Source organism: Aplidium turbinatum, chromosome 10 (genome assembly GCF_918807975.1).
Source record: "Aplidium turbinatum chromosome 10, kaAplTurb1.1, whole genome shotgun sequence".
Lineage (NCBI taxonomy): Eukaryota > Metazoa > Chordata > Ascidiacea > Aplousobranchia > Polyclinidae > Aplidium > Aplidium turbinatum.
This window is the reverse complement of record NC_137481.1, coordinates 25,995,858-26,022,646: the sequence shown is the minus strand read 5'-3', so window position 1 is coordinate 26,022,646 and position 26,789 is coordinate 25,995,858. Positions and strand designations below refer to the sequence as shown.

General features: G+C 40.4%; 1 protein-coding gene across 2 annotated transcripts in view; it reads left to right on the top strand.

The window, feature by feature from the left end:
* The window catches only part of LOC145778909 (dedicator of cytokinesis protein 7-like), a 99,300-nt gene that overhangs the window by 18,215 nt on the left and 54,296 nt on the right, over positions 1-26,789 (top strand). For both annotated transcript variants that reach the window (XM_082590500.1, XM_082590499.1), the window contains exons 8-21: positions 61-190; positions 792-887; positions 1,304-1,395; positions 1,683-1,813; positions 2,955-3,094; positions 3,192-3,356; positions 6,946-7,082; positions 7,261-7,404; positions 8,362-8,503; positions 8,819-8,970; positions 9,296-9,394; positions 9,581-9,756; positions 16,965-17,181; positions 18,400-18,503. In XM_082590500.1, coding sequence (XP_082446626.1) covers positions 61-190; positions 792-887; positions 1,304-1,395; positions 1,683-1,813; positions 2,955-3,094; positions 3,192-3,356; positions 6,946-7,082; positions 7,261-7,404; positions 8,362-8,503; positions 8,819-8,970; positions 9,296-9,394; positions 9,581-9,756; positions 16,965-17,181; positions 18,400-18,503 — 1,925 coding nt within the window. The remainder of the gene's footprint in view (positions 1-60; positions 191-791; positions 888-1,303; positions 1,396-1,682; positions 1,814-2,954; positions 3,095-3,191; positions 3,357-6,945; positions 7,083-7,260; positions 7,405-8,361; positions 8,504-8,818; positions 8,971-9,295; positions 9,395-9,580; positions 9,757-16,964; positions 17,182-18,399; positions 18,504-26,789) is intronic.

The following is a 26,789-nucleotide window of genomic DNA, read 5'->3' as shown; positions in this document are numbered from 1 at the left end:
TTTTTGTGTGCAAAGTTGTACAAAGCAATCTTCCCTTTTAACTCCATGAAGTCATTTCAGACTGGAATTGGACATTGAGCCAATATTCGCCACAATCGCTCTCTATGATACAAAAATGAAAAGGAAAATTTCGGAAAATTTTCATTTCGATCTTAACTCTGATGCCACAAGGAAGATGCTCAGAAATGAGGTAATATGTGGTCACTAGGTGGTGTCATCAACAAAATGAGTTTTCCAGAATAAATTATAGATTTCAGAACCGAGATTTTTGTAGTACAATTCTAGAATTCTCTGGGATTAACAAAAATCTCACTAAAACAAATCGTCAACGGGAAACAAGAATATTATTAATGAGACCTTCATGTCAGCGGTGGAGAAGGAGGTGAAATTTTTAGCCTCAACTGATGTAGATTTGATAATTCTCAGAGTTTTACAAACTTTTTGGTTGGAAAATATGAATCCAGATAATCCCAGGTTCTGGATTAGAAATAAATAGTTAATAAAATTCTGGGATATTTGGGTCGAGGCTTTCTGACAACCCAACAATAATGCATCGTGATATGGTAATGGGAGAGGATCAGAGGTTTGTGTTTCAAGTTTTCTTTTATTTTTAGTTGCCTTAAGTTTTCTTCACTTGTTCTTTTATCTCGCCTGGATATTGTTGTTTGGGATTGTTTCAGCCTCAGAGTTCAATGTCGATCTTAATGTTTTAGGTTGAGATCCTTGAACGTTAAGATTTAAATACTTTCGATTGTGTTTAAGTGCGATATAACATAGCGCATGCTTTGCAGAGCACGCAACCTTCTATATCAACTCTGGCACGGACCGCCATCTTCTCCATCACGGAGCCTTCCCACGACATATTCATTGTGATCAAACTTGAAAAGGTTGGTCATCAACTGGCTTCAGATATATCCAACTATCGATGTATGAACACTCGTTTCATTCAACAGAACCAACCTTCAGTTACTTATCATGGATGTTGGGCAACTTTTACAATATTGTCGCTTCGAGAATCTTTCTAATTGTTCAAAGCTTAGACAGATATTTCTAGCTAACGACCGCACGTCTCGTGTGAATTGTGGTTTGACGTGTTTGTGTCCTAATTCCTGTTAAAATAACCCATTTTGTTCCAAAAAGATTAACTTCCATGAACTTGAAGATGATCCCTTCATCGTGAGTGGCTACCATAATGAGGAGTAGTTGCTTGTCGTGGGTGTTTAAATTTGTTGCTAACAGTGGAAAAGTTACCGATTGAAATGAATCGTGAGAAACCGACACTGGTTGATGCGTGTTCTTTCAGGTTTTGCAACAAGGTGACATCAGTGAGTGTGCAGAACCATATATGAAAGATGCCACCGAAAAAATGCAGGACAAAGCCAAACAGAACGCCAAGTGAGCAGCCATTGTTTCGTAAGGGTTTTTCTATCTGCTGAGAACGTAGATGTAGAAAAGCTGAACCCAAAAGTGGAAGCTAACCAGATTTATTTTGTTAAATAATAGGGTGGGTCGAAATTTGGACTTTTTCTCCGATTTCATTGCTACAAACTTTCTTTCTGGCGAATAGTCATAAAACGACATACATGAAGGTTTAAGCTTGATCGGACACCGTCTTCATTTCCAAAAAAACTTTTTGTCAGGAACGTATCTTCGGAATTGAACTTCTAGTTATCGTGTTCCAGGTGGTACTGCAATCGTCTGGGCCGGTACCGGATGCCGTTTGCCTGGACAGCCATCCATCTCCTCAACATCGTGAACAGTGCCAAGAACCTTCGTCCTATGGAGGAAGCTACCAGTAACGCTCAGACCTCAGGTTGGCATCCAGGGTTGACTTGTCATCAATAGGGTTGGACTATCCGGTAGAGGACAGATAGCCGTTTAACCGGCACAAGTTTTGTTATTTGTTATGCGGATATAATTTTGTTGGTTAACCGGATAGCATAAAAGTAACGTTGCTAACATGTTTTTACGCCTAATTTGCAAGATTGGGTATCATTATCTGTGATTGTGACAATTTGTGAGTTTTTGTGACTCACAAACGACTGAAATTAGTATTTTATTTGTGCTCTAAGATGAGGACTGTGAAGGGATTTAGTCGAAAAGTGTCCACTTTGAAATTACTAATGTTTAGAATATGTGTATTCTTGCAATCACAATGTGTGCAAACTTTGGTCTGTTCTTTTCATAGTTTTTACGTATTAAAGAATCGAGTTGTCCCACACCTTCCCCATGAATTAGTGTTTCTCAAACCCATTTCCGCAGTCCACATGTAATCTAATCTTGTCTTAGTTCTTTCATTCTCACACAATCCCGGCCCAACTTTCAATCCTTCGCGGTTCGTGGTTTGAGAATCACTGTTTTTTTTATATACTGTTCGAGAGTGAAGACATAGCTCACGTTTACATTACATACCGTTTTTACATTTTACATACCTTTGTTACCTCTGGAATATGTTAATTGAATGGTTCACTTAATGTAATTGCATAAGCAACGTTTTCACTTCAAAACACTGGATTTTTTATGTTTTTGATAAGCACATGGGCAACTTCCCCCTAAATCAGCTGCTATAACAATCGCACGACGTGCCAAACACCTCCAGTTTGGTTAATGCAGTGTGATTGAGCTAACAAGGAAATTTTGCAAAAGATTCGCATTTTTTCTTTCAGTCTGAGGGAGGGGCAATAGACCAAGGACCCCTTTGGATCTGTTACTATCTGGAGGTATTTTGTTGCCAACATGTCGATCACTGCCTCACCCATCTTCTGGTGACAATGGTTGGACATTGTTAACGTCTGTGGCGTGTTTGTTGCATCCCACACATTAAACGGTTGCAACCAAAGCAACATTGCAGTAGTGACTAAAATCTGATTATTTCCTTATTGTTATGTCACACAAAGGGTGTGAGTCATAGTAACGAGCTTGTTTGTCATAGTAACCACATGTTACATCCACAGAGGAAGGAGGTTCAAAGAACTCCACGTTGGAGTTCAAGCATGGAGGATCAACGAGGAAGAGCAGTCTGAGTGAAGCTGAGCTCAACATGTTGTCCTCCTTCAAACCTGTCACCCTCACAGTGTCCAGCTTCTTCAAACAGGTCATCGGTGTTTCTTTGCTTTCTTTTGACGGTTATGGTGGTGGCGCCATGTGATGTCAGTTAAGAAAGGTTTTTGACTTGATGCTGATTGCAACAGGAAAGCGAGAGACTAAAGGATGAGGACCTGTTCAAATTTCTGGTTGACTTGAAGCGTCCGACAAGCGTGCTCAAGAAGTTGAAGTGTATCCCAGGCAAGATGAAGGTGGATGTGTCGCCGTGCTATGCCAACTTCCCGTACTGCATCACTCCTGACCTGCTTAAGGTTGGTAGTTGTTTTGATTGGCATGCGAAGAGACAAAAGTGGTTCACAGGGAAGAACCACGCTGTGGTGGGCTACTTTGGAAATTTTACACATTATAGGGGAGTTCATCTATACACTAGAATTCTATAGCTTAAAAGATGCATCGAATAATATTACCCAGTCCTTAGTCGCTGCTGTCAATCACATGTATGTGTTTCAGCAGTAGAATTGAGAACGCATCTAGCTCAGGCTTTACAAGGTGGTTTTACATGCAATGAGCGGTGAATGCAATAGCAGGTTTATCTAAACTGCAACTAAACATCAAACAACCCCATAGGACAGGAGTGTCCAAACGTTTCCCCAAGTGGGCCAGATTTGATAATGTGGAAGTGCCCGTGGGCCAACAGCCCCTGATAATTTTGTTTTGCGTAAAGGAAGATGCATTTTCGCAGGTCGCGATATATAGCAATATTATATTATTTGATGTCATTTTCATACAACAAACCAATATGCGGGTTCAAGTATTTTGTTGCATACTGTCATAATCAATAGATATAGCCCACACGGTAGGCTACATTATTTGTCTTGACCAAGCGTTCTGTTTTAATTGTATAATTGCCAAAGGAAAAAATCTCTAGCACGCAGTAGGTTACGCTAGCCTAAGCCTAAGGGCTTTTTTTGCGATCCCCAGTTTCGCGTTTGCAACAGTTCTCTTCACGGAGCAAAACAAATAATATACACGTCCGGTAGGTACATAACTTAGCGCTTGATACTCCTTTGCAATCACTCAACCAACGTGCGATTAAAAACTTAAGTAAGTGACTCTGATACCACACATCTTGTGCGGTAATACGCGGCCAAACGCTTGTCTGACTCTTATGACGTCATATTACTATTCGATAAACAAACGCAAAATTTTTGTGGTTCGACAAGAAAGAAAAAATCGCAGCCCTGGTCATGTTCGGAAGATCTTTCTGTTTATTTAATGGAAAGAAATCCAAAGACTCTAGATCAGTGGTTCCCAAAGTGGGCGCCAGCGCCCCCCTGGGGGCGTTTGCAACCATGAAGGGGACGCTGGCTATAAAGTGGGCGATTGGGGGGCGCTGAGAGTAAATCGGGGCAGTTACAAGAAGAGGATTGCAAAGCATTTTTTGTCATGTTTTGCTTCAAAGAAATACAAAAGAAGACGGTGACTATAAGAGCTCTGTGGCAGATATTGTGGCAATTAGGTTGGCAATGTCGCTTCGCATTGCCTTACAAGTTAGTTGAGGTCATAACGTAATGCATGACAATTTGAAACACTGCGATTACGCAAATCCGATCTTACAGTCCGAGAGTATTTTGATCTAGCGTTCGTCTTAATTTATCTTTGAAGACTGTCATCAAAGCAGTGAATAAAATTAAAGTGCACGCTCTGAATACACGCTTATTCAAACGATTGTGCAATGAGAATGGTGAAGCTTTTGAGCGCTTACTACTCCACATCGAAGTACGATGGCTTTCCAAGAGAAATTGCCTTGCACGATTTTATTCGCTGTTTGAAACAATCGTAGAATTTCTAAATAGTTGTGACCCTGGCCTTGCGAATGACGTCCTGGTTGTGAGAAATGAAACTTGTCAGACATATTTTCCAAATTTAATGAATTAAAATTATCCCTTCAGGGTAACGAAATACGCTCGTGTTTTATCAGCGAAATTTAGCTAGACGAGAATTTTTCCCATTATCCAGTTTGCATCAACTTGATACCAGTGACAAAGGCATATCTGATGTTGATGTAGAGACGTGCAGCAATCATCTCGAAGAAGTACACAAAGGCATGGGAGTTCGATTCCAGAATGTATTCCAGTTAGAAATCCATGACTGGATAATCGACCCATTCTGTGATATTTCCGAACATGGAATTCTTGAGGAGGAACTGATAACATTGCAAGGCGATTTTGCACTCAAACCGAAGTTCAATATCTCGTATCAATCGTTCTGGCTACAGAACCAAATCAAAGAGAAATACCCTCACGTGCTTTTATCATTGCCTTTCCCAGCTCATACTTGGTGGAGTTTTCAGTGCTGTGAAAACGCTGCTAGATAACAAAAGTCTTGACATAGTTAGACTGGGAGACTTAAGATTGTTCCTATCCAAACTGAAACCCGATGACTGATGACATTGCACCAACCTCATCCGTCTCATTAAAGTTGGACTTTAAGTTGTGATGAATGGAAAATAACTTTGATTTTACTTTTTTTGTCGAAGGGGGCGTTTGATACTCTGTTCGTTGTCCAGGGGGGCGCTATTAAAAAGAAGTTTGGGAAACACTGCTCTAGATTCTAGAAGATAGTAAGATAGTATAGCCAGTATGGCGGAACAGTATTTATTTGCTCATGATGAGAAGTTGTCGATCGAAGAGACGTTGTTATGTAATATTGACGAGGAGCAAACAAATAGTTTTAAAGGAGGTGCTGTTTCAAGAGAAATGCGTTGTTTTAATTGTAATGGTTTAGCGCTTAGGTCATAAGGCTGTTAACTGCCGGAGTAAGACTAACAGAAATCATCAAGATTCAAGGAAGTGGTGCAATCGTTGCAGTAGGCAAGGACACGAAGCAAAGGAATGTAAAGATAAGTCGTTTTCTCTTTCCAATCAGTCTGGAAGGAATGGGATAATCATTCATGAACCACCGCTTGAGGAGGAGACACCGAATGAAAATGACAATCAGTTGCAGAAGAAAACGGAAATCAGCAAAATCTGTGGCTAATGGTTACAAAATTGGAAAAAAAGTCTGATGATTTAAATGGAATGCCTCGTGTGATAGGTCATTCTCGAATTGTTGTTTCCATTGCTTAAGCCTCGTTTCTTTTTATGTTGAGATTAGTGACTGAACGTGTGTTAGGAAGCTTTTTCTTGATTTCAATCGTGTCTTTGCAGCAGTTTGTCCAGAAGAGAGTGTCTCATCACATGTTTGCTTTAACCTTTCAGCTTCACTGTTAACATCTCAGCACAGCAAATTTTAGTTTTCGATTACATTTACAATAGAAGTTATGGGGCCCGGAAAATGGCAAATATTGCTATACGCTACCCCGACAAGTCAAAAACGAGGGTAGTACTAGAAATTCAAATGGCCGCCATGGACGTACCCTTTGAGATATTGATGTAAAACTTGGGATTCTTTCGTTCGGTAGCGTAAGGCAAAGTATGCCAACTTTTCAGCAAAATCTGAGAGGTGTAATATTCGAGATATCTTTATATTGACTTTTTTCAAGCTCGATGTGGATCCAGTAGAGTTCATACAAATTTGGTAATATTTTGCAATTGATTTTTTTCTAGAGATAGTACAACTTTAATACATAGTGCCATGAGAAAATTTTTTCATGAGGGGCTTGATGCACCCTAATATATATACAGCACAAATAAAATAATATATGCAAATGCAACACGGTTTGTTTATGTAGCAAATGTTGGTAAGTGTACACTGTACATGTCTTTTGGAGATGACCACCTCCGTCTACTTGCACAATGTTAAGTAATGAACAATTGAACATATTGTTCATATGAACAATGCGTTACTTTTATTTGGTTGTTGATCGATTTTTTCCGCAACCTCACTCTTATGATTCAGGTGAAACCGTATCCTGACCAACGAGGCCGGCCCACCAGAGAAATCCAGGAGTTTCCTCCCCGTGGTTTCAACTCGCCCCACGTGATTTATCGGAATTTGCTCTATGTCTACCCGCAAAGCATCAACTTCTCCAACAAGTAGCAACTTTGTTTTATTCGGTCGGGTTGCTTTCTATGGGAATCAAATAGTTTTTGGTACAATGTCACAGATGGCTGCCGGTGACATGTAAAGAGCAATTGGACGATGTGTCGTTGCATTCCCGCCCGATGTTGGCACGGGCAGATGACTCGATAATAGCTGTTTGTGTCGTCACAGGACTGGCCATTCGCGCAACATCGCTGTGAAGGTGCAGGTGCTCGATTGCGAGGAGCCACACAATGCACTGCCGCTCATCTATGGGAAGTCTAATGGAGCGGAGTTTGTCGCCGAAGCGTACGCTGCTGTTACATACCACAACAAGTATGGTGCATGGTCGAAGTTGCATTCATTATAACGAAAGGCGCTTGCCTCAATTAATAATAATAGTGCGCTGCCTCTTCATGGCTGGAACGAATCATCGAGTTGAATGTTCCTCATTCTGTTGGAAACCTAGGGGATGGGAACCATGAGCGATCAATGTGATGAGATTATTTTTGAGGCTGATGCCCAGTGGCTGAAGATTTATATTAAGTGAACAGGAAGGCAAGGAAGCCAATCTTTGTGTCCACCTGTCCTTCAGGCATGCCTTTTTGTATCATGCTAAGGACACAGCCGCATGCTTTTATACGTTGTCGAATCGCCATCTTTTTAACTGTCTAGTAGAGCATTGGTTCTCAACCTTTTTCAGCGCGGGGCCAAATTCAAAATTTCAGATTTGTAAAGGACCGCAACAATAAAAAAGCCACTGGGCAAGTCATAAACGAACACATGCACTATAAAACAAAACTTGATTTTGGATTTAACTTTTAATAAGTTTTCTAAAACGACGGTAATCTTGTAAGATGCAGTACTCCTAAGCTGATTAAAATGATGCTTCGTTAATCGGTTGTGATCTTAATTTCAATTCCAATCATTTTGCTGAAGAGTGCTTTTCACACCAAAGTTATGTGCATATACCGAACTTAAATTGTTAGATCATTATTATTGGCCGCCCATGCCTTTAGCTGGGAGGTGGCTTTAGTTACGTCCTCGGATTTTTATGGCCGCCCCAGGCCACTACTCGCCGGTATTCAAGAAGCGATGTTTCGTCCAAAGAATAAGCTGATGGAACCCCACCAACTCTATGATCCAGTATTTTTTGATTTTTGATTTAGCTGTGTTTCTTTACTTCTAAAGTTACTGTTGATGCTTTGTGGTCCCTTCTCTTGTTTCGTGGGCCAATCCGATGTAGGTGCACCCCCTCTTACAACTTGTTGATTTACTTTTTGTTTGTTGAAGAAATCCCGAGTTTTACGAAGAAATAAAAATCCAACTTCCTACCAAATTGGTCACTCGTCATCACCTTCTCTTCACCTTTTTCCACATCAGTTGCCAGCGGAAGCAGGACCTCTCTCCCATTGAAACTCCGATCGGATACACGGTAACCCAACTCGGTTATTTTAATGTGGACTTTATAAACAAACGTATTTTTAAAACCTTTACGAGCTATCTCTCAACCAAGGAGATCAAACAAACTGGAACGGAACACCATCTCCATTGCATTAACCCTGTACGATGATCAGTTGATCACCTCACAAAATTAACTCTTTTGAACCAGCGATATGAACGAACCTACACTCAATGAAGTAATATAAGCATGAACCGGGAGTGAATGAGCATAAAAAGAACGGTCTGCTGAGGACCACTGGGATCGCTCCAGTCGGATGTCAGTTAATGTGAACATTGTTATTGCCAGTGGTTGCCTCTGCTACACAATGGGCGTCTTCGTCTTGGCGAAATCTCGCTTCCTGTTGCCACTGACAAGCTCCCTCCTCACTACTCGGTGCAGACCGCCGATTCCGCAATATCTGGGATCAAATGGGTGGATGGGCGCCGCCTAGTGTTCAGGTAATGGGCACATTTATCAGTGATTAATTTCTAATTCATGTCACGGTTAATTTTATTTAATCGACCTCTGACGTCAGTTGCTCCCTCCTTTTTTGCAGTCTGCAGTGGTCCCGGTTTGTCTTCACAACCATGAGCAGAAGACATGTTGAGACAACGTTGTATCAACCGAGAGCTGATTAGTTTCGTAGTTTGTTATCATTGTGAACTTGGCCGTCTACCACGCTATCTTACAGTAGGTTTATTGGTCTTGTAAAAGTTGGGAACCTCTGGCCTACATTGATTCCACTTAACCTGCTTTATTGTAACGATCGTGTTTGCGTTCCAGCATAGCAATCCACGGGGTGTCTACTCTTCATACGCTCGACCGCCACCTCGAACGGTTCTTCAGCCTTTGTGACATCATTGACCAGCCTACGACGTCAAGGTATGATCGAAATTATTTATGCGTCATAATGGCTGTGTAGTTCTTCTTTCCAGACCATGTCTGGCCTCATAAGTTGATATTTGATGAAGCATTGTTAACGTTTCGTACGTCGTACTAGCGCGCTTCATCAGAACACGAAGCGGCATTTCATTGTTGTCATTGACTCATCACTGCTCGTTGTTTCAGCCGGCACAAGCTTCCCGATGGGGCAGTGGTGGACGACCTGGAACATGAGCTCAAGAAGTCGGTGCTTGATTTGGCCCAGGAGGCCTCTCACCAGTGCCTGGTCCGCTTCCTTTACGTCATTCTCAACAAGTTGTCATCCATGCTCACCTACCCTCCAACCATCGGAGGGCACCTTGGTAAGCCGCCGTCACGAAGTTCACAATGTTGTATGGTACAACCTAGGTCAAACGTGAACAACTATCATCTGCCAATTATCGTATTAGTTAAGCGGATAACTTTAGATTTCTCGTAAAATACTTCATTTGGTGACACAAGCATGAAAATTGGCATACATGTACTTTGGACCATGCAGATCTCAAAAGTTTAATTGACCAAACGAAAATTCAAAATAGCGGCCCGTGACGTCAAAATTCAAAATGGCCGCCATGCCGGTCCTGGACTGACGTAGGAAAGTTGTTTTATAAAGCAATTTAGGGGTTTTTCATCTCTTACTACCTTGAAAATGTTTTTTGTGTCATTTTTAGCCAGTGTTTATGATTTAAGATTGTACCTCTCATTAAAAATCTTCACAAAAACAGGGGAAAAAACGTTTTTTAGTGTTTTTAGCCTAAAAAGGGTGGTCATATGTTACTTAAAAATGATAGCCTCAGCAAAATCCCTTGTTACTGTTCACCCTCAAATTCAGTGTATTTAAAAAGAGACAGACAACTCGAACGTCTCTAGAATAAAATTTTCGAGCAAACAGAGGTGGTATTTGTAGTAAAATCTGATTGTTGGTTTGTCAATTATTACAAATAATTATGTTTCGCGGGCGTCAGAAATGAAGTATTGTGCATAACTATTGGTTAGCTACCAAGATAACTAGCTACATTCAAAGAACAGAGAGCCTGCGGTTCCTGTTTTCCTCGGATTGTCAGTGTATTCTAAAACACGAAAGAGACGACTTATTGATACACTCTTTGAGAATGGACTCAGTATCAGCTATGACAGAGTTTTAGAGATGTCAACCCAACTCGGAGAAACAACAGTCAACATATTTGTAAAGATAGGTGTTGTTTGTCCTCCAAAGCTGAAGTTTGGTACTTTTACTGTGTCGGCAGTTGACAACATTGACCACAATCCTTCGGCGACAACAGCAACAAGCTCATTCCAGGGAACAAGTATTTCACATTTTCAAAGCCAGATTGGTGGAATACCACAGAGCAAACTGGAAGTTATCCGAGGTGTAGAGAAGATACCAGATTTGCCTGACTCGTACACGGTTGTCAAACTTGCATTTTTCGCTAAAAAAACACTTCCACCTGCGTATGACATACAGAAACCACCGAGCCCATCTTTATTCTTGATTGACAGACAGTTCAACTGGCTTGACCACGTACTTCTCACTGAAGAATATGATGACAAGGTGCAAGCAACGTGGTCCGCATTCAATGCCTCACAGATACAAAATCACAAATTCGACGTCAGCTTTTCGTGCATTTCACCACTGTTGAGAGATAAAGCAGACAGTGTGTCTACTCTACAATAAAGCATGTTATGGATCAAGTCCAGCAAACTATGTCGTATCTTAATCCGTCTCAAACACCTGTCATTACAGCTGACCAACCTCTTTTTGCACTATCTAAACAAGTGCAATGGTATTGGCCTGATGAATACGGCAACTTGGTCATCATCATGGGTGGTCTTCACATTGAAATGGCTGCATTAAAAGTATTACAGTAGAATTCGCCTATAACGGCACCTCTAGGGGATTTGCAAAAACTGACGTTATAGCCGAATTGACGTTATATAGACGAACTACCGCAAACTATTTCCAAAACTGTCTTTTGATTAAAGAAAGAGGTGTTGAAGAAAGAGATTGTTTGCAATGATGACCTCGGAATTTCATATTCTTTTGCAAGCTCTGATACGCTTGTAGCCTTACCGCTGTTGAATCGGCTAATAATTTCATATTTTTTCCAAAGAGGGAAATGTCTTCGTTTGTTTGGCATTTTGCTTCAGAGATCTCTACTGTAGGCTACTGTGTAACTATGGCTTCTAGTTTATACAGTCCTGCACGTACAACTGTTGCTTTGAGTTGTAGGTCAGTTGTAGAGCTGCTTTTTACACGTGATAGTTTTTCACGCGGGGAAAAAAAGTTAATTCAGTTCATTAGTTTATACAGTACTGCACGTACAACTGTTGCTTTGAGTTGTTTAAAGGTCAGCTGTAGAGCTGCTTTTTACACGTGATAGTTTTTCACGCGGGAAAAAAGTTAATTAAAGTCCCTGCTGCGAACGACGTAGTAAAATAAAGGGAAGACATTTTGCAAGCAGCAGCGCTAACTGGATTAAAAGACTGACCGTTCGTGGTGAAGGTGATGGCTTAAAGTGACGTTATAAACGAACAAAAGACGTCTGGGGACCAATAAAGGGTGCTGTTACATGCGAATTGACGTTATAAGCGATGATGTTGTAGCCGAACTACAATGTACGTAAAAGATAGGAATTCTGCCGGGACCGAGCGAAATGTGATGTAATAGGCGAATTGACGTTATAAACGAAGCCGTTATAGGCGAATTCTACTGTATGTACATTTCTGAAAGGTAGTGGCTGGACAGCTGCTCTTGAAGAAGCCAAGGTAGCATCATCAGATACAGCAGAATCTTTCATTTCTGCATCCAATGTAGCAAAGACTAGACGCATCTACCAGGTCACAGCGTGTAGTTTGTATGCATTGATGCGTTCTGCGAAAGAAGTGGAGACACCAGGCTGGATTTACAATGAGGTGGAATTCAAAGAATGGTGCGCCAGAAAAGCGGATGATTTTCCTATGTTCAACTACTGGTACACTGCATTCAATCTGGAACTCTCATTGCTGGGTTTTGTGGGCACTCTGCGGGAAAGCAAATTTTCCAGGGTACAAGGAGGCTCTGGCAATACTCCTTCCAAAGTTCTTTAATGGTGACAGAACTCACTACTCAAGGTGGCTGACCATACACCTACTTGACATGCTGTCATTGAAAGATAAATTTCCTGATGTTTAAGCAGTTCATGAAAGGGAAGTTTGTGATTCATGAGGCCAACAGAGAATATTCTGCGATTGCTATTGACCAAGCCCATGAACAGAATAATGCTGTTATGAAAGGAGATAGAGAGATAATTGGAATCACAGAACACGAATCAGCCTTACTACGATGGACGGTAGCAGGCCCCGAAGTCTGTAGAATTATACAGGAATATGAATGTGTTTCTAAAAGTCGAAAGAAAGTATCCCTAAATCATCATGAAGCAACACCATCAGCACAGAAAGCATTTCTCAAAGGTGTCATTTCTCTCACCCGAACCATTGAAGAGATGGGCAATCCCTATCTTGAGGAGTCAACTTCAGATCTGCTTACTTTTAATACGAAAAATGTCATGGAGCAAAAGGTAACAGATATGCTAGAAGACTACGATACAAAAAGTAAAGATCAGTTGGAAAACTACACATCATAATTAGACAAATTCTACTCACCAATTGCTCGGAACAAATTCACACAGTTTGGCTTAAAAAAGACAACACGAAAAGGGAATCAGAGCACATTAAAGGGTGACTGCAGCCTTTTTTCAAAGCTCTTTATTTCATGCCAGATCCGACAAGTTGATTTGCCTGAATTTTTTAGCCATGAAAACCAACAATTCCCAGCAGCTTTAAGTTCAGGAGGTGATCTTTAATAAACACAGAAAACAGATTAAATGGGTCGCCTGGAGAATGTGGTACATGCACACTGCACAGCCTGCTTTACTGGACGATGTAGACATGATGGTGATAGATGGAGCATGTTTAGTACACTCTGCTACACCAAAACATCAGACGTTTGGAGATTATGCTCAGAAGGACTTCGTGGAGAAAAATCATATGCCAGAAAGCACAAACGAACCGATGTTGTGTTTGACACTTACAAGAACGGAAGCATCAAATCTCATACTCGTATAAAGAGGGGTAATGGTAGCCGGCGGAGAGTTACTCGAGATGGGAGAGTCCCAAAGAACTGGCCAAACTTTTTGCAAAATACAGACAATAAAAAAGAACTTTATCCATTCTTAGCTGATTCCATCCAAGGATTCATGCCACCGGATGATATCGTTTACGCTTCCAAGAATGAAAAAGCTGTTACTAATAATGACAATTCCGCTTTAGTCAATTTGAGCTCAAACCAAGAAGAAGCCGATACCAAAATGTTTGTTCATCTTCATCACGGTTTCAAGTATGAAACTATACAAAAAGCAGCCATCCTGGCTAATGACAATGATGTGGTCGTTATTGGAATTGGCTTCTTTGAAAACTTGAGCAAGGATGGACTTCACGAACTCTGGATATCTTTCGGGAGAGGAAACAAAAGCAGATGGATTCCTATTCATCAGATGTTTTCTGTCCTGGGTCCACACTCCACAGAAATGTAAAGGGCTGTTGTTCTTTCATGCCTTTAGTGGCTGTGACTCTTGTTCAGGCATGAAAGGAAAGGGGAAGAAGTCGTTCTTTGCAACGTGGTCAGTGTATCCAGATGTGACGCCAACATTTCAGAAGCTCAGTCAGTGTCCAGAGGAAATAAATGCAGAAGATTTTGCGATCCTTCAAAAATTCACGGTATATCTTTATGATAAAAGTAGCACTGATGATAAGGTAGACACTGCAAGAATGACTTTGTTTACACTTAAAAATAAACATTATAATAATATTCCACCAACAGAAGATGCGCTGAAATTGCATGCACTTCGGGCAGCATATTAGGCCGGACACATTTGGGGACGAGCTCTTGAAAGGAGTCTAGAATTGCCATCTCCAAGTAACTCGGGGTGGAAATCTGGAGATGGGGGAACATGGGACATTATGTGGACAAGAAAAGACCCCGTACCCGAAGCATGTAAAGAACTAAGACGATGCAATTGTAAAAAAACAATGCAAAAACTAAATATAAAAATGCAAATTTACCATGCACTTCATTATGTTCCTGTCCTTGTGACCATGAATAGATATTGTTTACATGTGAATCATTGTCAAGAACATGATTTATGTACTCAGTAGTAATAACTGATAACAGAAATGTTGACTGTACATGAATTCATAGGCGCCGACTCCGGGGAGAGGAGGGGCGGCGCCCCCCCCGTGAATTTAGCTCGGGGTGGCTGCCCCCCCGCAAATTATTTTAAAAAAATCCTAAAGCAAATGTTTCTAATTTCAAATTTGCGTTAGTTTGACCTTCATTGCGGATCGATCTCAATTAAAAGATCTACTTGTTGCAACATGAGCGCTGCTCCTAAGATACCAAAAGAAACAGAAGTAGGCTACGGTAGCTGATAAACGCCAGCATGGTGCCGTTGAAGCAAACAATGATTGAAAAACGTTTTTCTTGATTTCTTCTGCTTTGTTTTTTCGTGGGAGTGTCAATAACGAGGTGCAGTTTGCTGTTTGCTCAGTTTAGTATCTACGCGTATTAAGAGCTAAAGTTCAAAGTGACCAGCATACAATTCGAAGTAGCCTACAGACCTCGAAATTCGTTTTTGTTGACGGCGGACCTAGTCCCGGCGACGGACAAACATGTCCGGTCTGAGCAGTTATCTCGGCGGACACACCAGTTTTAGCCGTCGATCGTCATGCTTAATCACTTTATCTTGATAATAATTCTTCGCCATTTCAGAACTACGGCCTAACTACGGTTTTGGAAGGCTGTTTAAAAAATCAGTAAAGTCACTCTGAAAGGCTTTCATCAGACCAACGACTTGCGCTTGAAGAGTCAAAGCGCCGTGTAGCTGGTCAATACGTCACATAACTGATCAACTTCCACCGAACGAGCTCGTGTGGCCTTTTGCGTCACAATACTCTAGGCAGGAGTCGGAAAATTTCTACACCAACGCTACTATTTTCTGCTGTGCAAAGTTTCACAGGCTTTTTTCTTTATGTTTATTTTTGCGTGTCATGTGAGCGAAAGTGAATTTTCCTTGCGTCTTTTCTTTCTTACTGTTATATCAAAACCTAACAAATCTTGTTGCATCTTGCTGTAATAGCCTACTCGTATAATCTAATTTAGTAACCAACCTTGCCGTATCATTATTACTCGGAAATCAAAGCCAGACATTGTGACGTAAAACTTGAACTAAATTGCGCGTGATTAGTGTAGAAGTACCTGTACTCCTATCGATTCTTAGCGAAGAATTCATCTTTGTTACGCTGATTCAATGTCATCAATCGTTGAAGCAACGTAAAAATCGAAAGTTTTCTTTGAATGGAAGCTTAGGGATACAGTATTCAGTTCACATTTTCTAGATGCGCGCTAGAATGCGCTGGAAAATATATTATTGCAGCACAATTGTTCGTGCTATGCAATGACGATTTGTATCGCTAGTTCCTGTGTTATTTCTCGGCGGACAAATATGACCGATCTAGAGGGTACTTCCCGCGGACATCACATGCTGTGACGGCGCCGTGCATTTCGAGGCCTGAGCCTACATTATAAAGCTTGGCGATATTCAATGGCAGATAGACGCAAACAAACATCAGCATTTTGAATGTAAGCAATCGGACGGCTGAAAAGTTTGCCCCCCCGGCAATTTTCAAAACCTGGCGCCTATGCATGAATTGTCTTTTTAAGAAAGTATTTTAAGTCTGTTTGGGTGGAAGTATCAAAGTTTAGACGATACTGCATGTCTGACTGTCAATTTGTGAATCCCTTTCTCTGTCCATAGTACGTTACACACTTGTTTTTGTTAATTGCCATCTTAAATTATTCATACTGTCCTAAAAGTAACATTTTCAAGGTAGTAAGAAATGAAACACATCTAAATTGCTCTCATAAAGCAACTTTCCCGCATCAGCCCATGACGGTATGGCGGCCATTTTGAATTTTGACGTCACAGGCCGCCAATTTGAATTTTCGTTTGGTCAATTGAACTTTTGAAATCTACATGGTCCAAAGTACATGTGTGCCAATTTTCATGCTTGTGTCACCAAATGAAGTATTTTCAGGGTTATCTACCTCACTATATTTACTACTTACCAAATACAAGTTAATTAAGTCTCAAATAGTTCTCCATAAAATAAACAAAATGCGCTACATTGAGCGGATGACATTGAGCGGATGATAGCTTTCTTGGAAATCTAGACATTAGCGCGAAGTTGAAGTCGCGTAGAAATCGATATAAAACCGTCGCACTTTGAACGTTATTGCAGAGTTTTCGAGTTTGAAAAAAGATAAGAAAATGGTCAATGTGTGTTAAACAATTGTTTAAAACTTTTTGGAAAATTTGTATGAGCCAGCTTGAAAACGGCCAAATTGCGAAAGTCAGTTTCAAAAAGCTCAATCCTGGTGATTAGTTGAGGATCAGTCAGTGCAAGGAGGTCGTTACATGGACGGTTGTTGTTTCAGTGAACATGGGACAATATTGTTTCGAAGCCATCAGCAAGGTCTCTTCACGTCTCCACCAAAGTGATGACCTTTCCACCGATCCCCATCTTCGCAATGTTCTTCTTGCTACATACTCTCGTTATCTGTTCACGGTGCTCCCATCTGCTCCGTCGGCAGGAGGAGGAAGCGATATCCCAGCTAACTTCCAAGTTGGCTCCCACTACGCCACAATGACAAGGTACCAACCTTCTGTGCATCACAATGAGTTTGCGATGACATTTATTCAACGACCTGTGGTGTCGCCATGCATCAGCACAATGAAAATAATTTTACCAGCGATAAAATCAGGGATATTTAAAGAAGGGGATACGAAGACTTTTATTATGTCTGACAATAGAAGGGCTTTTGTTTATCGTAAATAATCTGTGTTTATCGTAAAATGACAATTGACACCGATAGTAGTTTAATAAATCTTGTTATGATAACTTGCATTGCGCTATTAGCATCAGGCCTGGATATTTACAGCATACTCATGGTTGCTTGTTAATTCAACTACCTGTATACTTGCTTTACATCTAGCCTACTGCAAAGGCTTTGTTCAAAAAAGCAGCTTACTGGTAATTTTTCAACTGTCTTTGTAAACAAGTATTCTTTAAATATGCTCTACGTAACATTTGCTAACTGTTTACTGTAGCTCATTGTACTAGCTGCACTAAAAACTTTCTACGATTTTAAAAAGAACCACATGTTTAAAGCACTACAAACTACCGCCCTGGTAGTGTCACGAGAATAAGGCAATCGCTGCGAGTCTTCATATCCCCTTCTCTAGATATCCCTGGATAAAATATGAACACTATTTCTCCAGTAGAACTGCGCAACGCGATATCCTATAGACCGGGTCTGCTACTATTCGGTGAGTCCGATTCGGTTAGTCCGATTCGGTGAGTTCCTAACCTCTAACCCTAACCCTATCCCCTAACCCCTAACCCTAAAACGGCAATGATAATTAGGCTACGGTACCCGATATAATAATTTAAAAAAAAAATATTGAAAAAATCACCGAATAGGGAACGGACTCACCGAATCAGACTCACCGAATCGGACTCACCGAAACGGGCCATTCCGCCTATAGACCTATATCATCAATGAGAGAACGTTACTCGACAAAGAATACATAGCTTGGTTTCCTTTATCTCCAACATTTTAGTCAAAATGTGTTCATCAAAACCTAATCATAAAACTTCTATGTACACAAGTTGTTGATCCAAAATGAAACAGAAATGGGTCTGTTTAAATAAGAAACTTTATTGAAATGAAGCATACGCCAAGGTTTGAGTCTTGGAAGGGATTTAGTTATTCATGCCATGTAATGTGCATGGATTCCTGTTGTACCACACCGCCCGCTATCCTGCACGACTATTCGTTCAATATCGAAGCTAACTGTTGGTTTGGGCAGATCTGAAAAGAGGATCAGGCCGGGCATCAACAAGGCAACCTTCCACATCAGCAGCAGCAATCCGGATCTAACCGTCCAGGAGGAATTATATGAAGCATCATCAGGTGCGTTTTCATCCATGGTTAGATATTTTTATTATATTCGCTAATTAGTGAAATGAAAGCTGTTTTGAAACTTCAAAATCACTTGTGGCGTTCCACAGGGTTTGTTATTAGGTCCACTTCTTTTTTTGATGTATGTCAATCACCTAACAAATCTACCGCCACTCTTTGCCGATGATACTTATCTGGCAATAAATGAAAAAAAAATTAGCCCAGCTGGAAAAGCAATCAAATCCCGAACTTGAAAATTGATTTAGTGGTTGAGGTAGAAAAAGCTCTCCCCAAATCATCCAAAAATTACCTACGTCCTAAACTGGCAAAGGAAGCGAACGTGGCCTATGGAACCACGTTTACAGTTCTCAAGAAGAATTTGAAGATGAGCCCATTCAAACACACGAAGAAACAGTTGCTAAATGCCAATACCATTGAGAAACGTCTCTCCAGAGCCAGAATTCTGCTCTCACGCATTGAAGGAGGCACGCTGCCAAACCTTGTGTTCTGCGATGAAAAGAAATTTGATGTCCAGCATCATATAACAGTCAGAATGATCGTGTATAGTGACGTGGAACCCCGGGTAGTCACTCGGAGACAAGGGGCGGCATCAGTGATGGTATGGGCGCAGTCAACGAATCAGGAAGGAGTCCATTGATTTTTGTGGACCAATGAGTGAAATTGAACCAAGAAAACCACCGTAATGATATTCTTGAGGGTTCATTGTTGCCTTGGGCAAAGAAACACTTCAAAAAACGTAATTTAAAAGAACGTAAGCTAAAAGAACGCAAAACTGGTTTTTAGTCAATGTGCCGTTCTACATTTCCAAGGAAGAATGGCCTCCTTCATCCCCAGACCTGAACCCCCTAGACTTTGGTATCTGGTCTTACCTGGAGAGCAAGGTTTCGACTGAACACAACCAAAGTTTGGAAGCACTGAAGGCTAATCTGAAGAAAGAATGAGCCAAAATACCTCACAGTTATTCGTGACTCTTGTAGGTCCTTTTCGAAGCGTCTCCGACTTGTTATCGACGCAAATGGCGGACACATTGAGTAAGACTTGTTTTTCTTAAATATTTATTTATTTAACAATAATATATTTGTTTATTACTCAGATTTGTCTACCATTTGTTAAATACAGTTGTTTGAAGTTATAACATTAATTATCGATGACCCTGTGTATAGTATATAGGCCTAGTTGTATAAAAATTGAAGTTCATATGCACTCCAGATTGTGAACCTTTATACGTGCTTCATGTAGTGATTGTACTTTAATAACGGTTGTCAATTTAATGAAAAGATACTTTAGAGGGAAAGTTAATTTCAATTTTAGCCCTGATTCTAGGATATAACAGTATATTCTAAGACCCCTGGTATATTCTTTTTGAAATTTTACCCCCCCACCCTGAAAATTTCTTTTCGCGTAAAATTGCCTTATATTGTACTGTATTACCTTTATTGCGCTGTTGTTTCAATATATTTTGGGTAAAGAAATTTTGACGCGGGCCACATGGAACAGTCACGCGGGGCGCATTCAGCCTGCGGGCCGCAGGTTCCCCACCCCTGGTATAGTGAGTAGCCTAGTCAGATAGTGCTGACGCCAGGAAGATCGCTCCTTCTCAACAGTGCACTGCATATCCTTGGCGACAGTTAGTTTAGTTGTTTTCTTTCCACAAAGGATTCAATTGACTGACAAAAGCAGCGGTTGAGAACTATGTGGCATGAATTAGGGGTGCGATACCGTTAAGCCCAGCCTCCTGGGCGAAACACGTGTCCATCGGTGTCAATTCTTGCTACACCCGACTGCCGAAAAACTTATATTGCATAGACGTCATTTTTTGTTTAAGGCATTTAAAGTTCAAGTATTGTTTGCTACTGTTCTAAAACACATTAAAAATGTTGCAATAAACAGCCGTGAACAGTTTTTGGTCTTGATTTTATCGTAAAACACGGTAAAACAAAGGTCATTTCGATTTTTGCTCATGATTGCGCGCAAAAGCTTATCGATAATACAGATATTCTGTATCGAGGAAATAGAAAGTAGGCTACCACATTAAATTGAAATAAAGGTATTGCACTGCTTTTGCCACATAACAATGACTTTGTCAGTATATAGCCTGTTATTCTTACAAACGCATTACTTTAAAGTTTTAAACCTTTTTGTTTGATCAGATAGATATATAGTAGGGTGGCCAAAAAAAATTGAAATTTTTTATTTTTGTTTGCACACCCTCTCATTTGAGGAGGATTCATGAAAAAATAACACTGTAAAAATTTGAAGTGAATCCGACAAGAGGAAGTGCTCTCCCACCGACCTCAAAGTTTGCTTTTATTGGCATAATTCGTCAAAATTCCTTGAATATGTGACGTAATTCTTTTTTGACTTATGTACATTGCAGTTGCAGCATTTTTGTTTTAACCATTGTTTTACTCTGAATTTATGATACAATAAGTGTTTCCACATGCAGAAAAACATAAATAATGCACAAAATAGTTCACATTAACAAGTGTTTGGTATGAAATTAAATGCACTAAACTTTAGCGAAAACCGCATAAAAGTACGTTCACCAGTCACGATCGCAACGCTTTAGGTGAAAACACATTGCCCAGAAAAAGCAAACGAAACGTTTGTAAAGAGTCAAGCCATTGATTTTATTTAATGGAGCTGTTGGCATGTTGGCTTTTACTTGCACTTGTTGGAAGCAGCTTTCTGTGGTGCTCGACCACCTGATAGAGGAGCTGGCGCTGCTGTTTATTTTCCGTAAGGACTTCATTGAAGTGAGTAGCTAATTTGACTGCCCAGTGCCCGCTCTGCACAATCATTGACGGCTTTGAGACGACGGCATGCAAGAAATAGCAGCCTTCGATTAAATGCCTGCTGCACGACAGTGATAGCTCCAGTGTGGATTCTCATATTGCTTGATGTTGTGTCAAAACAAAGTGCAGCTAAATGCTCTGCTACAACTCGTGTATGAATTCCACTACTTTTTGGCCCATTAGTGATCCCGTTCCAATAGGCAGCTTCGGAATGCCAAGCAGTATTTCAACATGCATACCAAAAACTACAATGGCCAAAGAGTCGCACTTTGTGCCAGTGGCATTAGTCAAATGGTACCATGAAAATGAGCAACAAGTGGAACAGTTGGTTTAAATTTTTTCCGCACTGCAGCTGCAAGGCTTTCACGTGAGGTGTTTGAGCATTCATGACAGAGGAATGTGACATTGTCAATTCATTTATATCAATTCCAGCTGCAGCAAGATCAGGAGTGATGATCATCATTGCTTGACGACTTGATGTTATAGTTCTGTTCAGTGCTGCATTAAACAGTGGATTATCGATAATGCAGCGTTTTGGTAATGGCTGCTCCTACTGAGTTTTGTTTTGCTGTTATTTGGATTTGTGGTGCAAATAGTGGGTCACTGGAAGAATCTTCATCATCTGCTGATCATTTTCAGATGAGAAAGCAGCAGCACTTGATGGTACTGGATCAATGCGATTTCTGTTGCGTCTTTGTTCATCATCTTTGCGCTTTCTATACTTTGCAGCAGCTTTGCGATGCATTGGGTCATGGACTTCTAAATATATCAGGACTGGAAACTTAGTTTACAACAGTAGGCCAAACAGTTGGTACAACAGTTGGCCAACAGTGGACCAACAGCCAAGTAACTAACCCTGTTGGCCCACTGTTGGCCAACTGTTGTACCAACTGTTTGGCCTACTGTTGTAAACTGAGTTTCCAGTCCTGATACTATTTAGAAGTCCATGATTGGGTCCTCTGTTGTCATCAGTATCTGTCATGCACCACATTGGTCTATCAAAAACTGGCAGTCTTCTGGTATTGTTGTGTGGCATTCCCAGTTAGCATGTGTAATATCAAATAATGCACTTAAGCTCTGGGTGAAGTCAGCTTCTGAGGTCAGCTAGGAAGCTGAATTTCGCCTCCCTTTGTGCTTTGATTCTCCTATATGCTCTTGATGGATGCGTTTTAGTTTGGTAACAACGTGAGTCTTTGCAGTGGTAGCGATATTAGCTTTCACCCACAAGAACTGTACTGCAAGCAAGTGGCAGTGTAATCTTATTGATTTTCATCTCGTAGTAGAGGTGGTGAAGAACCACACCCCATACAGGCAGCTGACATGGCCCCTCAAGAGAGTCAACACTAGAGAGTGGGTGTCCATTTGTTGACTGTCTTGAGGGGCCATGTCAGCTGCCTGTATGGGGTGTGGTTCTTCGCCGTCTCTACTACGAGATGAAGATCAATAAGATTACACTGCCACTTGCGTGCAGTACAGTTGCACATGAAGTAATATTAACTACTACTATCTATGCCACTTTTTGGTTTGCAGCACCTTCATCAATATCTGCCCCTACAAATGACCTAGCAATGTTACAGCTCACAGAGGATTATAAAGAGGTTGACAATGCAATTTCTCAAGTGGCAGAAAAAAGTTGAGGTTGCGCTTGTGGTACATCGGTGAGGATCTTGCTGCACTACCTTTATTCAATGATAATAACACAGATGATGAAAAGAAAGCAATCGTTAATGCTCTTAAGAAAGACCCATTTCCCGAAGATGTTCGTCGTGTTGCCCCAAACAAAATTGTCAAGTTTCAACGTCTCTCTTTGGCACAGTTTGTAACACAGCATTCACTTAACCTTTTCGAGTCACTGCTTCTGTCGACACATGGCGTGATCGTGATGATTATAAAGAAGCCTGCAAAGTTTGGCTTCATCTCAAAGCCGTCAATGATTGTGCAGAGCGGGCACTGGGCAGTCAAATTAGCTACTCACTTCAATGAAGTCCTTACAAAAAATGAACAACAGCGCCAGCTCCTCTATCAAGTGGTCGAACACCACAGAAAGCTGCTTCCAACAAGTGCAATAAAGTCAACCAATGGCTTGACTCTTTACAAACATTTCTCTTGCAATTTTTAGCCAACGTGTTGTCACCTAAAGCGTTGCGATCGTGACTGGTGAACGTACTTTTATGCGGTTTTCGCTAAAGTTTAGTGCATTTAATTTCATACCAAACGCTTGTTAATGTGATCTATTTTGTGCATTATTTATGTTTTTCTGCATGTGGAAACACTTATTGTATCATAAATTCAGAGTAAAACAATGGTTAAAACAAAAATGCTGCAACTGCAATGTAGATAAGTCAAAAAAGAATTACGTCACATATTCAAGGAATTTTGACAGATTATGCCAATAAAAGCAAACTGTGAGGTCGGTGGGAGAGCACTTCCTCTTGTCGGATTCACTTCAAATTTTCACAGAGTCATTTTTTCATGAATCCTCCTCAAATGAGAGGGTGTGCAAACAAAAATAAAAAATTTCAATTTTTTTTGGCCACCCTAATATATAGGCCTAGTTAATAACGAAAAAGTTTAAATACATGTAAATAGTACCATACCCACTTCAAATCTATTTCGAAATTTTCCAACCCTTTTTATCTTTCGTGCACTGAAATGCAGGAATATTTCTGTATTATTTACGTGCGAATATGCGTAAAATCTACTCCAGGTGAAAGTCCCTGAAGGTAACATGTTATGCAGCCTTAACATGTTATGTTATGTTATGCATGTTATGCATCCAGCCTATGCAGCCTTTCTCCCACAATTGAAATAGTTACTTTCGAAAATAATTTTCCCACAACAAACGTCGGATTTTTCATAAAATATCTACCTGGAGGGTTTTTTAAAAACTACAGCCATTTGATCATGCTGTATGTTGTAACATAAAATTGTTTTTAAACACTGTGAAAAGTTTAATGACAAGGTCTGATTTAGGTCATACCCAGGAGTTGACCTAATGTATGTAAATTAGTGATGGTTGCAACTATTGCTAGAAAAGGTAGTGATGGCAATCGGCTACTTGTAATTATAAGACAAGTCCAATGTGCATCTATGGATGTAAGGTCAAGCTGGCTGGTTTTCCACAGGTTTACCAAATGCCGTGGAGCTAAAACTACTCTCCAGTCTCTATGTTTGGTAAAAAAAACAATCGGGTGGAATACAATAGGTTTAAAGAAAAACAGTTCATTCATGAATGTTGCTTGAAGTGCACTGTGGCCGGATTTAAGGAAAGACCTTCTGAAAGTTTACTTCGGTGTATTGGCGGCGCATTGTCCAGTGTCCTTTTGACAGCTTTCTCTACAACCACCTCGCGTCGACCACCATCCATTACAATAACTTTACATTCAATATTGCTGTTGAAGCATCTTGAGCAGCAGTTGTCATTCTGAGGATTTTAATTGGTTGTTACAGCAGAAGCATAGCAACCAAGAGCAAAGTCGATCTCCGTAATATAACTGAAACCAGCAGATAAAATGGACAACAAGATGAATAAGAATTGAGGCGAGAATCTCAGATTGGATCGAACATGCAAAGTAAATTTTGTAGATAGAAGCCAAAGACGTTTCATCAGTAAAATCAGTTATCATTACAACATTAGGCAAATGCGACTTTATTTTATGAAAAGTATTTTTTGGAGATAGGTTTTGCTCAGTTTACATTGGCTTAATTATAACTAGTTTCGCACAAAATGTTTGTATTTATGTCACGCTTTTGCGCATGCGCATAATCACGCGCACAAAGCAAAATGACCAGTTCTCCGTGTTTTACGATGAAGCCAAGATCACAAAAAAATTTTGCGGCTGTCTTGCAACATTTTTAAAGTGTTATGGTACAGTAGAAAACAATCTTCGAACTTTACATACCCTTACAATGCAATACAAGGCAATTTTAAGCGAAAAGTAATTTTACGGATATCGGGAGTTATGGACGAAAATTTCAATTTTTTTACCAAGGGTTTTAGAATATACTGTTGTATCCTGAAATCAGGGCTAAAGTTGAATTTGAAAACAAAAGCAGACTACCCCCTAATACTATTGCTGTTACTTGATGACAGGCAGCACTTCGACTAGGAAACCGCAAGGTGATTCGGTGCTGCCAATCCTTTCTGCAATATACATGTGTTCTATTGCATTATTACTCAACTTTTTTTCTCGTGCTGAAAAGGCAAATTAAAAACATTCTCTCCCTCTCTCTCTATGGCCTATTATCTATAGATATAATGGAAAAGCAATTAATCATATATGATATAATTAATGATATACTATATACAAGTATGAAAGAAGACGTGATACTCGAGTTTCACTCTTGTTTGAGACCATCAGAGGTGGACATAGGTTTTCTGAACTCCTGCTCCACTCAAGTCTGCAACTCCAAATCCATTCTCGCTTCAAATCTTTTGGGAATATTGACTATTGGACATATCCGATATCACAATCCAGATTTTTTTACTTTAATACTTATACCTTTCCTACCTTTAATACTTATACCTTTCCTACCTTTAATACTTATACCTTTCCTACCTTTAATACTTATACCTTTCCTACCTTTAATACTTATACCTTTCCTACCTTTAATACTTATACCTTTCCTATCCCCTGCCGTGAGAAGAAAAGCATATTTTAAATGAAATAATTACTGCTTGTAAAATAAAACCATAGATAGAAGTACACAAAAGTAACAACTGCGCCAAGTACAGCGTAAATATTTGCACGCTAAAAGTATCAACTGTCTAAAAACCTGACTCCTGCTCCAATGCGGCTCCTGTCTTTGTCAACAATTTCAGACACCGGCTCCACTCTGACTCTAGTCAAAACTCGAGACTCCGCGTCCTAACTATTCCAAAATTCCAGATCCTGTACACCTCTGATATCCATGTGTCTTGAGCGGATTCGAACTTCTTAATTGTTGAGAATTCTTGAGTGGGAACTGCGGTATCCACTGTCCAGCATGCCGTTCTGATTGTGAGGTCTTCGCGTGGATGTATAAGCATGTGGTCTCGTGCTCCTCTGCGCGCTTGAAAATCAAGGCATCCTTCTATACATTGAACAAAGTTAGAAAACTGTTTCATTGTTTTGAGACGTGGCCGAGTGGTTAAGAACGGCATACTGGACACCATAGCGCAATCCCGATGGAGGTTCGATTCCCACTCAAATCAAGGACGTCCACATTTTTTATCGTTAGAAGTCCGATTCCCGCCGAATGAGGGGAATGTACTTCTTTTCCTCTTCATTTGCTTGTCTGGGTGCCCGGCCATGCGCCTTGCATGTTCACCATAATGACACCATGTAAATTGTCGTATCATCCACTGTACATGGTGGTGTTACGTACCACCATCTTGCCGACTGCACAGTGTGGGTTTGTCTGGCTTGACTTGTGTTTGTTTCTTCACATTGATTGAATTGTTGTTTTCAATTAACAGTGTTACAGTACAATCGGCAGCTTA